This window comes from Lemur catta, chromosome 1 (assembly GCF_020740605.2).
Source record: "Lemur catta isolate mLemCat1 chromosome 1, mLemCat1.pri, whole genome shotgun sequence".
Lineage (NCBI taxonomy): Eukaryota > Metazoa > Chordata > Mammalia > Primates > Lemuridae > Lemur > Lemur catta.
The window spans coordinates 21,285,620-21,300,930 of NC_059128.1; the positions used below are offsets into that span (position 1 = coordinate 21,285,620).

At 36.1% G+C, this 15,311-nt stretch overlaps 1 protein-coding gene across 9 annotated transcripts in view; it reads right to left on the minus strand.

Moving 5' to 3' along the window:
- The window catches only part of NRXN3 (neurexin 3), a 1,488,306-nt gene that overhangs the window by 152,221 nt on the left and 1,320,774 nt on the right, over positions 1-15,311 (minus strand). For 5 of the 9 annotated variants that reach the window (XM_045562567.1, XM_045562514.1, XM_045562538.1 and 2 more), the window contains 2 exons: positions 8,217-8,306; positions 2,556-2,863 (listed from right to left, as the gene is read on the minus strand). In XM_045562567.1, the coding sequence (XP_045418523.1) occupies positions 2,556-2,863; positions 8,217-8,306 (398 nt within the window). The remainder of the gene's footprint in view (positions 1-2,555; positions 2,864-8,216; positions 8,307-15,311) is intronic. The other 4 variants (XM_045562522.1, XM_045562546.1, XM_045562555.1 and 1 more) reach the window with 1 other exon arrangement.

Consider the following 15,311-nt stretch of genomic DNA (forward strand, 5'->3'; position numbering starts at 1 on the left):
TTCCTCTAGAGGAGTCTTGTTTTAGGACAACTTTGCTTTAGCAGTGTTGTCAAAGCAAAGAAGGACAGAACAGTATCACTGGAAAATTTTGTATGTATGATTTCACATATAGATGAAAATGTGAATGATGTGCTTGGTAAATACGAATCTCTAGTATTCCCCACTTATTTTCCCCCTTTCTGAAGTATTTCCCCAGAGATCAGACTTTTATGAATCTTCCTCATCCAAAAGTATCACACAGTCATATTAATACTTCTGGACTGATCTTCCTCACTCATAGTCTCCAGAGTCTGGGAATTGTCCTATACTTTTAGTAGAATCCAATAGGCGTTGGGTCTCCAAGTGTGACATAGGTCTGATGTGACCTACAGAATGTACTTGAGACCAGAGTAGGCTTGGAGATGAGGCTTTTGGGTTTTTATTGACCACAGGGAAGAGTTCTTATAGCTAGTTGGCAAGAAGAAAAATGTCCAAAACCCTTTGCATGAAGTTATTTTCTCTAGTTAGTCTGTACAAAGAACACGAGTCTTTTTTATCTTCCAACCCAGTCTGATCATTTCTGCTAGGTGGTTGGCTTTCTTTCAAGAGTATATATTTACACACCCTCAAAACCGAAGTGTGTCAACAGGTTTATATTAATAACTCATTTTTATAGTCTTGGTAGAAGTAAAGACATGTAAATGTCATCCAATTATTACTGTACTCAACAAAAAAGAAACACACATGAGAGAGAGGCTGTTGGAAAAGGCCTTCCCAGATGTCTACCGCCTCTAAAATGGCCATAGGTTCTATAATATTTGGAGTCATGATCACTGGCAAGAGCTATGCACCTTGCACTCTGCTTTTCTCCAGAGGCTCTGACTTCGTGGAAAGAGTTTAGGAACTTACCCCGTTTGCTCCCATTTATGTATGTCCTACAGGCAGGAAAGCCAAAAACTGATCATCACTGTGGCTTAGCCCCTGAATCCACATATAACATTCAATTTTCCTGAGGTCAGTGAAAATTTGGCCTTACAAAGGACTGCAGGGCCAGCCATTCCTAAGGAGAAAAAGCCATTTGCTTTTCTGCTTCCCACAGAGTCGGTAGAATATGTTCTGACAGAAACAAAACAAGTCTGCCAAGATCTGTGCAGACAGAACTATCCTTTCACCAACAATAAACAGATCTGCTCTTGAGCTATAGAGAGTCATAATAGAAATATATATTGCCTTTTATCTTCTTTTCAGTGAGTAGAGCATAGTGTCAGGAGTTATTGCTTTAATATCAGTAGAGAAGAGCTATTTTCTTTTTCTTTTGAGCATGTGTGTAGGTCTGCATGTAACAGGATGTGCAACTATAAGCGTGCTATGCTAACCAGGTTTGTAGTAGCCTTTCAAAACCACATAAAATTGGCCTGATAATATAATCAGCACATACAGCTTCAAACTGTTCCTATGGAGTCATGTAAGAAGCTGTCTGGGTGTTTCTGCTCAAAGAAAAGGAAAAAGAAAGACAATACTTTTACCACTAGTTAACTCACATAAACTTAATTCAGAAAAATGGGAACACTTATGGGTTTTAATTGATTATTGGCTTTAAGTTTACAATGTCCACTGGAGTCAATGGAAGGGTGATGTCAAAGACTCAGTTGAGCTCCCGGATAATGTCTTAAAACTAAGACACAGAAAGGACAAGTACTAATCTACTGAATTTTCTACAAACACTAACTAGGCTAGGGGTAATTTCCCCACAAGCAATTGGAATGTCTTATTTTATGCTAGAGCATCCAAGGCTAATAACTCAATTAACCTCCTACCCCCTACTAACTAGATTTATGAAATGCCAAGGGATTCAGCAGAGTACTAAGCTTTAGCTTCGATATAATTACTTTCAAGTGGAAAACAAAAACCTTACCATAAAACTAAGGACTTCCTATATAGCCAAACTGAAACCTTCAATTTTTTTAATGTAATTAGTATCTTGGTCAAATATAGAGAAAACAAAATGGACAAAAAAATCATAAGTGATTAATCAAGACTTGATATCAAGCACAAAGACTGCATTTTACAAGGGTTAGTTGAACTTTTAGCTTCAATTGCCCTTGATTTAATGGTACCCATTGGGCTCAATAATGAACGATTCATGTTCTAGCAAAGCCATCTGGAGCATGTGAATAGAATTGAACTAGGATATAGTCTTTCATATGATAACAAATTTTTCTTTTCCCATTTTCCCTTTCTGCTATTTGAAAAGAAAGGGTAATAAAACGAAAAGAGGGAGTATTTCATACTGAATGTGTAGGCCATTGCTCATTTTGAATAACAGCTTTACCATTTCAGTGATAAATATGGTAGGGATAATAACCCCTGAGTGCCACAAGACTTATACAACTTCTTTAACAATGACTTCACCTTTCTCTTCTCCTGGGTCTTATTACTATGAGCATCTGCAGGGATCCTTCCTACAAACACAGTAATTCAAACTCTTTGGCTACACAGAACACTGACCACAACAACCACCTTTCAAAGATTAAGATGCAGAAGCAATCAATGCTTGGAAAAAGGCTTAGGCTCACCTGAATGCTGGCTGTAGAGCGATTCTTACGAGTTGTGGTAGTAGCCATTGTAGTAGTGGTTTCCATGACAGTGGTAGACATTTCTGGTGGCATGGAGGTCGTCTGTGTTGTTCCCAAAATTGATGGGACTTCTCCCACCAGCCGGACGCTTCCATTGATTTTAATATTGGGGTTGTTCTCAGCCGCCATGTTCAGTACTTTCAAACCATCATAATAGAGCCCAGAAAGTTGGCCTTGGAAGAGGCGTCCTTTGTCCTTTCCACCAATGGCTATTTGCGCCTGAGTGTTGAAGATGGTTAACTGCCGGCCTAGTGGGTTGGGTGGGGGAAACATTATTATTCTCATACATTTTCTCTCTTTAACTTACCTGGTCGGAATGGACCAGGTATCATAACAGGCTTCCTTGAGCAATTGAAAGGGAGACAAAATGGATAACAAAAATTCAGTACAGACACTGGCAAGTAACATTTCGCTATGATTATCTCTTCCACTGTCTAGCTGAAAATCCTACATAACCTAAATAATCAAGTCTCTATTTCTTTATTCTGAGGAAGAAGAAATCTTGGTTCAGTGATGAGAGGTACTATATTCTTTTTGGGTATGTAATTGTAGATGACAGAAAGAAACATCTAAATTAGGCAATGAGCAGAGTCAATCATAGATGCCTATTGTACTAATTTTAATGCCACAAAGCAACATAATGAGAACTAAAAAGGGTTATGTATGGCCAACAAAAACTCAATGAGGTGACTCAGAACGTTAAATTTAAAAACTGTCTGATAATTAAATTAAATTAACTGCAATTAAATTCCAGTTAACAGACTTGGATTCATTGTATACTTGTAAAAATGAACATCCTAATCACCAAACACATCATTTCCTATAAATCTTCTTAGTGTATTACATTCTATCTATATTTTCTGTTTAACAACATTATGGAAGATAAATTCCTATTCTATTAATTTTTATCAGGGGTATAGATACAACTAAATCATTCCCTAAACTATGGAATATAAGTAGGTATTGATAATGGTCCTGGTCTGGGGGTGGGAGAAAAGATGTCATTTATAATCAATGAACTTTAAATAGTGAAAGAGTATTAATCAAGAAAGCAACATATAAAACTCCTTAAAATGATACAGAGCTATGTTGATGGGTTGAAGAATATCAGTAGTTTACCTTATTTTGAGCTCCCCTTTGGGAACCATTTATATTTCTGTGAAAAGAAAACTATCAGAATGAAATCATAACAGAATAGAGGTTAGAATAGCAGAACTCAACTAATCTTATTCCCCACTATTTCTACTTATAAAAGCCTCTTTCAGGTGCTAGATCTTTCCCAGAAAAACTCAAATAGCTTTTTAAAATTCATTGTAATTTATCAGGACATCAACATGCTAAGGCATTCTTTATTGTTATTTCTCTAGATTGATTTGTTATGCTTTTCTGTATGAAGAAAGGGTTGGGGGAAAGACTTACTAGTGGAATTAAATATATCCCTTCTGAATTTTCCTTCACTTCAGTTAATGATCAAACAATGCTCTAGTCATTCTTAATCACCTGAATTATTTTAGCTATAAATAACTGGAAGCAAATTTATTTTATTTTTTCCAGCTTAATAAAAAGGATTATATTTTTAACAAACTAAAATTTTTGCTCCTCAATCTCTATTATGACATAACATGATGTTTGGGCTCTTAACCTCTACTGCATTATTAATACATGGTCTTCAAGGCTATAGAGTGCTTAGCTATGCTTGAATTTTTGGTGTATAATGTGGAATATCTCCTCAAGGTATAATAATGGAAGAAATGGAAGGGGCAGAGAAGAGAAAATGTATGTGCTTAGATGGCACTTCTTTAGATAAGAGTCAACTCCTCTCATTGAGCAACTCTTTATCCCTTTGGAGGCTTCAAACATTGCAGTATGGTAAATCGGCCAGAGAGTTATAGTAAAAATGATCTACCCTTTATAAGAAGTCTCTGGAATATGGAAATGGGATCTGTCAGCCTTAATAACAACAGAATTGCCCAGATCTCAAGGGTGCAATCAAGGCAAATCTAATAAATTTCCATTATTTCCCCACCAATCCCATCAACATGCTATGCGCATGCATCACTGTCAGTTCTTTGGCCTCTCTGTCCTCTGTCCTCAAGATGCAGCAAAAAGTTCAATGCACAATAACACTGAATAATGGCCTGGAGTTCACATCTCTTTACTGTTTATTTTTGACAATAGCTTTTTCTGGAAGCCCTAAGCTTACTACAGAAGAAATGGAATGATGGAAGAGGGGAATAAATACTCCCTCAATTTCACATAGGCATTAGGGGAAGCTTTACATAATTAGTTAGAAGAAGCTGCCTAACAGGTGATTTCTAGGATATACAAATTCAATATCTCACACTAGATAGCCCTAATGACAAGCGACACCTTTCACTGCATAACTATTGGCCAATCATAATATTTATCCATCTCTTTTTGTGTGTGTATACACAGGTCAGCACTTGTAATAAGTTAATGGTTATATTTCATTGCAGGTAGAAAATCTTATATTCTAATTCTTGAATGTACTTTACAATAATAACCTCTATAATGGTTCTAATGATATTTTTCTGGTGTTTATCCCACCAATGCTTACAAATAAAAAGAGGGTCAGAGAAAATTGGAATGCAAAGCAGAATTTCACTGGCTAGAAATAATGGATTGCCTTCATTCCAGCTGTCATAGTTCACTTCACAAAGTGTTCTTTGCTTGTTCAAGACTGACCCAAGCATCAGGAAAGGCAAAGGCGTGTTTCCTGGGCTATAAGATTAAACTGCGGGTCCACTCCTGGTTATCACTGCTTTTGCAGAGAGATCTGACCAATTACTTCTTGAGAAAAAGACAATGGTGGGGTGAGACAGGAAAAGGAGTTGTCTACGTTTTAATTTTCCATCCTTCCATAGGAAGTAGTAGGTTTTTTTTTTTTTTCGCTTGTTTGTTTCATGGACTATTTATGGTTAATCTGTTTTTCTTCCGTGTTAAAAACCTCTCCTACCCCTCTGTACCTTGCATTAGGTGGTTAATAGCAAAGCCAGCAGCAACTAAACGAACAGTGGAATTCTCTCAGTCTCCTGCCACCCTTTCCTCTAATTAATGCATCTCTCTCAGCTGAGCAGCAGTTAGCGAGTAAGTGAGAAACAGTCATCACTACCCTCTCCCTATGAAGAATGTGAAGGACTGATTGGACAAAGTTTCTCTTTTTATCATTTGCCTAAGATTTCTCAAAATCAATGCCAGATCTCATTATTCTCATTGTTTTCACTCTTTGTGACTTATGATCAATCATGTTTTTATAGTAAGTGACTATTTTATATATATATATACACACACAAAAATACATATGCATATATTAATATATGTGTATATGCATATCCCAATCTGAGACTTGTTCTATCATCAATAACATAAAATTTGGTTATAACACCAATACGGGACTTATAGCAGGTTATATTTTGTTGTTTTAGGTGCCCATCCCTTTTGAAAGTCATTAATTATTACCTCATTTGGACACCAAGTTCACATACTGCTTAAATTAAATCTTTGCATGTCTCCAGTCAGTGTTGCACAAAGACTAATTAATTAAACCTCAGAACACCCTTGGGGGAATAGGCAGTATTATTTCTCCTCTCCTCAGATGGGAAATCTGAGATATAAGGAGGTTAAGTGAATTGTCTAAGGTCAGAAAGGTAGTCAATAGTAGACAGAGCCGGAAAGGAGACTTGGGAATTCTGTGACCCAGCTCTCTTCCCGAATGACAGAAACAACTAGAAAGAGGCATTCCAAGTACTTCCTAATGCACCTGTCTAATCATCCTTCTCTCTTTACCCTTTATGTTCACTATCTTTACAAGGTCCTTTGTTATATATTTTCTATGACTTTTGAAGGGAAAGTTAGCTAGGCAGAGGAAGAGGTAAACCAATAGGACAAATAGATGTTACTCACCCAAATTACAAAACAAACTGATTTAAGTGAAACAAAGGTAGACAAGAACCTCATCATTTGCAAATAATTCTTTTCAATGTTATATGCATAGATAAACATACATATATTTAATTAAGAAACTGGGATGTCTTCCTCCACCCCACTTCAGCCACCACCCCTCATCCAACCCCAACCTTCAACTCATGTATTTGAAAGCATCCTTCTATAGGGAAGCCAACTGATAACGATGCTATTGTAAGGAAAACTAAAAATCTACTCATAACATCATAATGGCTTATACAAATGAAAATGCCTGGCATGCTATTAAACTTAGACTTCAAAAGGCAATGGAGTAAAATAAAATATTATTAACATAAAATTGAAAGAAACAAAAAAGTTTTCTCAGGCACATGAGACTCAGACATGCATCTAGTTTTCTTTTCCTGTCTACAAGTGAGGCAATCATTGTCTTTAATGTTAAAGGGACTTTATGAGCTGGTGATTACGAAACAAAATTATTTGCTTTTTAGAGTTATTCTTAATTTATTTTTAATTAGACCACATACAGTTAAAACAGGGCAAACAGTTAAGACTCCGCAAGGATTTTCCGTGTTTGAAGGTCTGAATGTCTTCACCCAACTTAAAGCTGTAGTAGTCCTTTGTTTTGTTAAGTTTTAGACTAATATGCCCGATTACTGCTTATGTATAACTCACTCAAATCTTCAGGAATGTTAAGAGATCGTTTAAGGTGTTGAGACAAAAGTAGTTTATATTGGCTTAGGCAAGAACAAAATAAATAACTTCCTAGAGACAGAGAATTTTCTTCATTGAAAGACAATAGTTTATCTCCTAACAAGTAGAAACCACACAGAAAATTCTAACATCAGTTATAACCGCTGCCCTCTTTTATTAACAGAGTGGTGGTTTTTTCCAGCAAATCAGAAACTGCTGTTTTGCCTTTCATGAGACTTTTCCTTTCCAACTCATTATCTTAACCGCTTACACTTTTGTTGCATAAAACATCAAATACACAAGGGTATCACACAACCAAAGTGTAATAAGTTTGCTTTTGTTTTGATTTAGTTTCAGTCAGCAGCTAGGACACAATTAATCTCTTATAAAATAATTTTGCCTCTGCAGGTTTGAATTTAAAGGCAAAATTCATCTTTCTCATTCTTTTGTTTAAGAACAAATGTTAAAGAAACATCGCTCCCCTTATAACATTTGGTTTAAGCAGTTTAAGTTACAAGAGTCGATCTATGATTTTTTTTTTCTTAACCATGCTACCGAGAGTAAAGCCAAAACAGCCTCAACGTGTAAGTTTAAAAAATACTTTTCAAAATTCTTTAGAAAGCTTTGGTGTAAGAGGTAATTTAAAACAAATTAACAAATAATGTCATGCAGTGGTTAAATTGCCATAATACATTTCTTTTTTAGAGGTTCCTGGAATTTCTTGTTTGTGGTTGTCACGCTGATAGCAGGCTAGATCTTAGTCCCTTTAACTGTATTTTAATGGCAATGTATTATAGCATGATTTATCAACATATGGCATGTGGAAGCTGACACAAATTATAATGAAAATTAAAACAGTCATTTATGCAGCAGGCGATTATCATTTAAGGAACATTTATTTGCAGGCTTTAAAAATGAGGGTTTAGAATCAAATGATTTTAAAATGAAAGTTTTAACGACGGTTACCTTTTTCCTGCAGCCATTCCTCTACGGGCCGGTTATATTTGAAGGGGATTTTCTGTTTTACCATTTGGAAGCGTTCATTATCAGTGTTGCCTTTAAAGTTTAAAAAACAGCTTAAAAAACAATCTGAAAAGTCAATAAGTCATTCAAAAAAAAAAACATCCTAGGTTTTGGGTTTGTTTTATGAAGTTTTTAGAGATAGATATCAATTTATCTTTAGTAGAGGTGGAGTTGAAGTCACTCTGCTCTTGGTTGAGAGGTTTAGAGCTCAGGTTAGTTTTAGCTATGCAGTACTCCATCATGGTTTGGAAATGTAGCTTGGAATAGGAATCAGCAAGAGGTTTGGCCATTTATAGAAATGGGTTTACCTTTACCCTCTTTCCATCTCACCCCAACCCCACCTTAATTCAGCCAACTGAGGCACAAAGATCTCCTTGACCTATGAGTAATTCACCTGCCAGATCAGTTTCACAATGTGAAGGGGGTCCTCAGCTTCTCAGTCATGCATGATCCACTACCACTCTGCTGTATTTTCATCAGAAGCCTAGAGCCATTGTCCTTCCTTATTCTCCTGTTAAGTGCTTGCAACTTTTCTGCCTTCTGGCCCAGGGAAATCAAAGAAGACAATTTAAGCCTTGATGGCCAAGGGAGACTTATTCCATAAAGGAGACCCTGGCATCTCACCACCTATGTTAAAGAGATAAAGCAGAAGAGATGAGTCTTTCTATCACTACCTCTTTTTCCAGATTTGCTAAAAAGAAGGAAATACAAAGTAAACATCTGGAAATAAAGGTAATTATAAATATAATGATATAGCATTTGAAGACTTTTGAGCACCTACATTTTATTACTACAAATAGGCACTAACTTAGTATGTTTACCTTCTCTCTCTCTCTCTCTCTCTCTCTCTCTCTCTCTCGCTGTCCTATGAGAGGTCCTTCCTGAACAAGCATCCATTCATAAAGCCTAGTAGGGATACTTATTCCAAGCATGAAATATTTAATTAGTTTTGAGGCTCACATGTGATGCTTTTAACTGCTAGCATGCCCTCCTCTTCCTTTCGTAACTGCTATTACCACTCCTGCATGGTTTCTCTAATTAGGACAGACTTGGAGAGTGGTATCGTGGAGATACACCCCGAATGAATATGCTTCAAATAACAAAATAATGAAGCCATGCTTTGGGAACTGTTCTTTCTTATCAACCAACCTCACGTTGATCTAGCATAAATTGGTGATGAAATGTAATTCCTTACTTCTGATTCATAGCTCTATATTGGAACTTATGGAACTCCATTCCAAATTACTGATGTTAAAAATGAAGGAAAAATCTCAAAGCAGGTGGCTTGGAAACAATTTACAAAGAAATCTAATAGCCATAAAGAATATTAGAATTGCAAATAGCATCAAATAAAGTGAATAGAGGCATGCCTTAGCATTTCAATGATAGGTCCATCTCCATACAGGAGCTACTATTGGCTGAGAAGTTACACATGTGACTAACGTGGTACCTGCTGTCCATATGTGTGGGGAAGAAATAGGTTGGGAAAAGAGTAACAACATTGGGGGATGTTTGCAAGGTTCCCCATTTGCTTCTCTTATGAACAAATTATTCTTAGAAGCCTATTTATTATTCTTAATATTCATATATTAAAACAAACAACAACAAAAACCCACGAAAGAAAAAAAGAAAAAAAAGAAACAGGCAATTATGGATCTGCTTCCAGCCTATATTATGGGACTGTATCTAGCTGGCCTGAACTGTAACATATTAACAGGTCAAAAAATGAAATGTAACAAATAGAAAGAATAATTAACAGTTTTGGATTACAGTGGATAATTTAAGGTTTTCCTCAAAGTATCATTTCTCAAAGAAAACAAAAGGCAGGCAAGAAGGAAAAGCAGGAATGGAACTTAACTTTTTGGTACCTCCTTAAGCCCATTGTGGAAAAAGTTAGTTTTATCTATTAATATTGCTACCAATTAGAGATCATTATAACGTTCTGCCTTGGTAAACCTTGCTACAAAAGTCTATTAATCCAAAATAAAGTGGAGTAAATTTTCAGAAGTTTTCATAAAAAAGGACCATATGTTTCTCTGAAAAGAACCTATATGTATAACTCTTAATGCCGCCCTACAGGTACCAGATATCATAGAAGGTGTTATTCATCCTCTAAGGTTTTAGCCACAACAGAATACCATACTGAGAAATAGCAATTGGCTCGTGCCAGATTTACCTTGAATATATTCTATTAATATTACTTTGGGTTTTCTCTATCTGGCATTGTTGGCTACAACATTAAATATAGTAATGACCTTCATTCTACTCACTGTGGAATAGATTAGTGAAGTCAATAACAAATATCAGGCTAAGTTTCTTAGTAAAATGCAGGGAAAAATCAGAAGTAACCCAAATCACAAATTGCCAGAGTTCAATATGCACCAAATTAATTAATTAAGAAGTTGTATTAATTTACTTCCTTTAAATACACAGGGCTCTTGGTCCTCCTAAGCATCTCCACCCGCACCATCCACTCTCTTTTAAACATGAAGCACCATGGAAAATTACTTTGGGACATAGTATAGGCTAGAAGAAGAGGTAACTATGTTGAATAACAAATAAGTGATATGGGGGAGAGGACAGCATAGCCATGATTAGATCCTTCTGAAAGTGACAGAGAGTCATTCTTCTCCACCTCAGCTTTAAAGATGTTTAGAAAAAAGTTTTAGGTTATCCACACCAGATTGACAGTATCTGGCACTAAGGATAGTGATCTTTCATGGTGTTAAAAGTTGTGAAAGATGGAAGGTCATCTGGAAAACCAAATTGGTTTAAATTGCCACATTAACATTGTTCTTAGTCTCTTTTCATGTTCTTGTTGGTTTTTATTTTAATTTATCTCAAACATTAGTAAGAATTGTTTTGTTAATAGAAACGTGCGTGAGAAGGAGTTCATTTGCCCCAGCCCCATTTGTTAAACTGATTGAAGAGCAAACAACCTTCTAAATAGAAGGATTCATACACAGGACTATTCTGACAGCTGAACAAACCTCATCAAATTCATATACATTCTTGATAAATTCTTAGTGACATTCAGTTGTACATTTCATATAGCAATGAGCATGTAAATTTAAACAAAGAATGAAATCAATTCTTCAACAGAAGGTGATGCTATACTCATGAAAGAATGGCCTTATGAATAGTACCTTCATAATGCCATTGAAAGGAGGCATGTGTTCATTAGTAATTAGACAAAAGAAAATGTAATGACTGCAGTTCTTAATCACACTGAGAAATCTATTAATTGTATGAAAAATCTTCAAATAAACAGTTCTTAAAATACTTCTATGGATATAAAACTCACCTACGTGAGACCGGATTTTAGAAAAAGTATTAGTCACATTTTATTCTACTTAAGAGTGTGTGTGTGTGTGTGTGTGTGTGTGTGTGTGTGTGTGTGTGTTTATTCCTATGTATTTTTAATAAGGAATTGATGCTGTTATATAATTGGCCTCTCATGGTCATTTTCATTTGGACTATTGGCTCTACTATCAAGTATTTCGACTCCTGGAGACATGTATAACATGCACATGAACTGTTGAATTATAATATTGTGAAGAACAGAACACTCTCAGGTGAAATTATTAAGGCCCAACTGGTTCATACACAAAGCTCCAACCTTTATGTGTTAACCTTGCATCTCCTACACTTAGATGAATCCATTTAGGAGAAAAGAAACAAGGAACAGAGGAAGGTAAGACAAAGAAAGCAAATTGACCCTGACCCTTCAATAGGTTCCCAATATACACCAGTTCCTCTTTAAGGTGAGGACTTGAAATTTGTTAACAGTCCCAAAGGAGCAAAAATTCTTCCAAGTGAAAACGTGTAGAGAGAACTCGTATATAGCACAGAAAATAACTTTTATACTATTCTGATACTTTATTGGTCCAAACATAGGTCCTAGTCATTAGAAGTTATATTAATTTTCTTAAAGCAATACTCAGTACAGCACAGGAGTTAAGACTATGGGCTTTGGAGACAAATCTGATTTTGAGTTCCAACTTTACCAATGTTTAGTTGTGTGACCCTGGGCAAGTCACTTAGCCTTAGTGAGTCCATTTCCCAATTCACCACAGGACTTGGTATGGAATGATAGGAGGTAGAGTGTATACAGAACCTGGGATATGAAAAACATTTAGTTTATTTAAACTATTATTATTAATATGATTTGACTCTTTCCTAATGATCAAAAGGAAGCACACTGGTTCCATGGTATGCTTCCATTGTCTCCATTGTCTCCCAGCCTTATCAGGCCTTCATCCAAAAGATGACCATATCCTATTTGGTCCCACAAAAGTTATCTTGTGAAGATCAACTGACCATTGAAAATGTAACATTCTAAAAATCCCCTAAATCTCCTAGATATTGCTTTTTATTTTTCTGTATCTTTTAAAATATACTCAGCTAACCCCATTTCCAAAACAAAGTGGGTTTCTAAAGCCACTGAAAGTAAAAGAGTAATTCAGGCATTGAAAAATGTGATTTCTTGGTCCAGCCCCAGGTAATGATGATATACTGCTGCTAAGTTAAAGAAGACTGGCTTAAAGGGTCTGGCAATTTGCACCAGGCTGGCAGAAAGCACTTTCTTGCAGGTAGACTATTAATACCATCTGAAATGTTGTCAAGCACGTGGATGTGCTAACAGTATTGTTATAACATTCATCAGTGCAAAATTAATGCCAGAGGTGTTTTTGCATTTTGTTTTGAGCCTTGAAATAAAGGAAGGAGAAGTTTTCTTTATTGCTTTGTTGACACTAAAAAAATCAGACTGTGAGTCTAATAACAGTCAAAGAATGAATGCTATGTAAGAGAGCCAGAGGCAAAAGAAAATCAATGCAGTAGTACTGCTGCCTTCTAGTAGCAGGGCAGTTCAGAGGTTCTTGCCACATCTCTGTCCCCAAAGAACACTTTCTGAAAAATATATGACACTAAAGGAAAGGAACTGGGGGAACCCTGAGCTTGGCTCTAGTACATTACTGGCATTGCCTGAGATCAACTCTTTTAGAATCAGAGAGGGAGGTGTTGTGCTACCCAGAGGGCATCTAGAATGTTTGGCCACTTGTAATTGATAGATGAACCTCAGCAAAGAACTAATATCTTGTATTTATGAAGTGCCTTTGACCAAGGAGCTCAAAATGCAATTATAAGCATCATCTCATTAATCCTTACAACACACCTTGAGGCTGAAGAAAAAAGAACTATTTATATGTTGTGAGCCTTGATCCTTTAGTGTGCCAAGGTAAAGAAATTAATCTCTTGGAACAGAAAACTGATCGGCTGGGTGAAGTGAATTAATAGACCCAGAGCACAAGGGCATTATTAAGCAAGGGAGCTTTTTCAGACTCGTTTAGGTGGTTTCTTGAGCCAGGGAGAACCACCCTTCCTAAGTGATGAGACGTTAACCCCTGGAAAGCAGTGTGAATCACCCAAGAATATCCTAACTTAGCTGATAAAACTCACTTCTACATGTCTTTTGGATATGTGCTGAAATGGAAAATATACATGAACAGACGTATTATCATTTCCTTCCTATATCAAAAACATAGTAGGGAATCTACCATCGCTAGGCTACACAAGTGGAGCTATTTAAGCAAAGATGACTTCAACATGAGTTTAAAAGAGCACTGGTTCTGCAGTCAAACTTTGGATCAAATCAAACCTCATAATTTACTTAATCTATATGCATCTTGGTTTCTTCATCTGTTCATAAAAAAGATAATATCTATGTTGCATGATTTATATAAATTAAATGTAATAATCCAGGCAAGAGCTCAGCTCATGGGGAGTCAAAAGAAATGAGGCAGTGAGAGAGTGTGTGATTTAATTCTCAGGATCTTCCCCTAACACATCTCTAAGGCTACAAAATGAAAGTTCTTTCTTCCAATAAACAGGGTTAGGGAGTATTGGATGGAGGGGGGATCCCAGCCTAAAGAGCCTTCCAGAACCTTTTCTAGTCTTGATGTTTTCACTGAGCTCTAGTCTCTGCCTATGTTCTCTCACTGATGTGGCTGTAGATATTCAGTCCTCTTCAGTCTTTGTGTTCAAGTACCTTACAGGCTATGGGATGGGAACAGGGCCATGCTAGAGATGTAACCCTGGTGCACTAGGTCCAGCTCTCCAAGTGACCATTTCCCTATTCCTTGGCTATTGTTGCTGGCTAAATATACATGTTTTGTGCATATATATTACCGCTGAATTTCTCTTTTACATCCTAAGCCTAAATCAAACAGCCATTTATGTTGATGTGTTATTATACTAAAGATGATTTATCTTGATGCAGTAATTAGAACATATATCACCAATCCCTATCCTTTCTTTGCATGTTGAGGCCATTCTTACCTCTCCTTCTGAAGCTCATTTCTCCTGTAGTTTCTCCTCGCTTCTCCTTATCCATCAAGGATACTTTCAATCCCAGATAGATTAATAAAACCAGGCTCATGTGATTGCAACATCTTTATTCATTCCCACAGTTTAAAAGAGTGTTTTCAAGCAATTTCTAATGGTACTTTCTTCAGTATGATAGGTCTACCTAGCACCAATTCTTTATTTAAGAGCCATTCTTAAAAATGGAATGCTATAAATTAACAAAACATAAACTGACTATAAAATTTGCTTTCCTTCCTCAAATGTTGTCACTTTTTCCCCTCTATAATTATTCTGAAATATGCACTGAAGCTAGACTAGTTGATTTCAACATCTGGATTTTGTCTGGTTCCTTTAGTTTTGCCATATATAAAATGGGGATTATAATAATAACTGCAATGTGATTGCTGTGAGAATTAATGCAGGAAATGTATACAAAGCACTTAGCAAAACATGTGGTATGCAATAAACCCTCAATATATGATTTTTTACTATTGCTGTTATTGTTATAAAAAGTACCTGACTCAGAAGAGTTAAACTATAAAGAAGGCAAACTCAACAAGAATTACTTCCCTATACAATTTTTAGTGTCAAATATTTTCAAATTTCTTTTTCAAAAGAAAGCTTTAATGTTCCTTCTTTGGCTATTTGACATATGATCCCTTCAAGATTTCC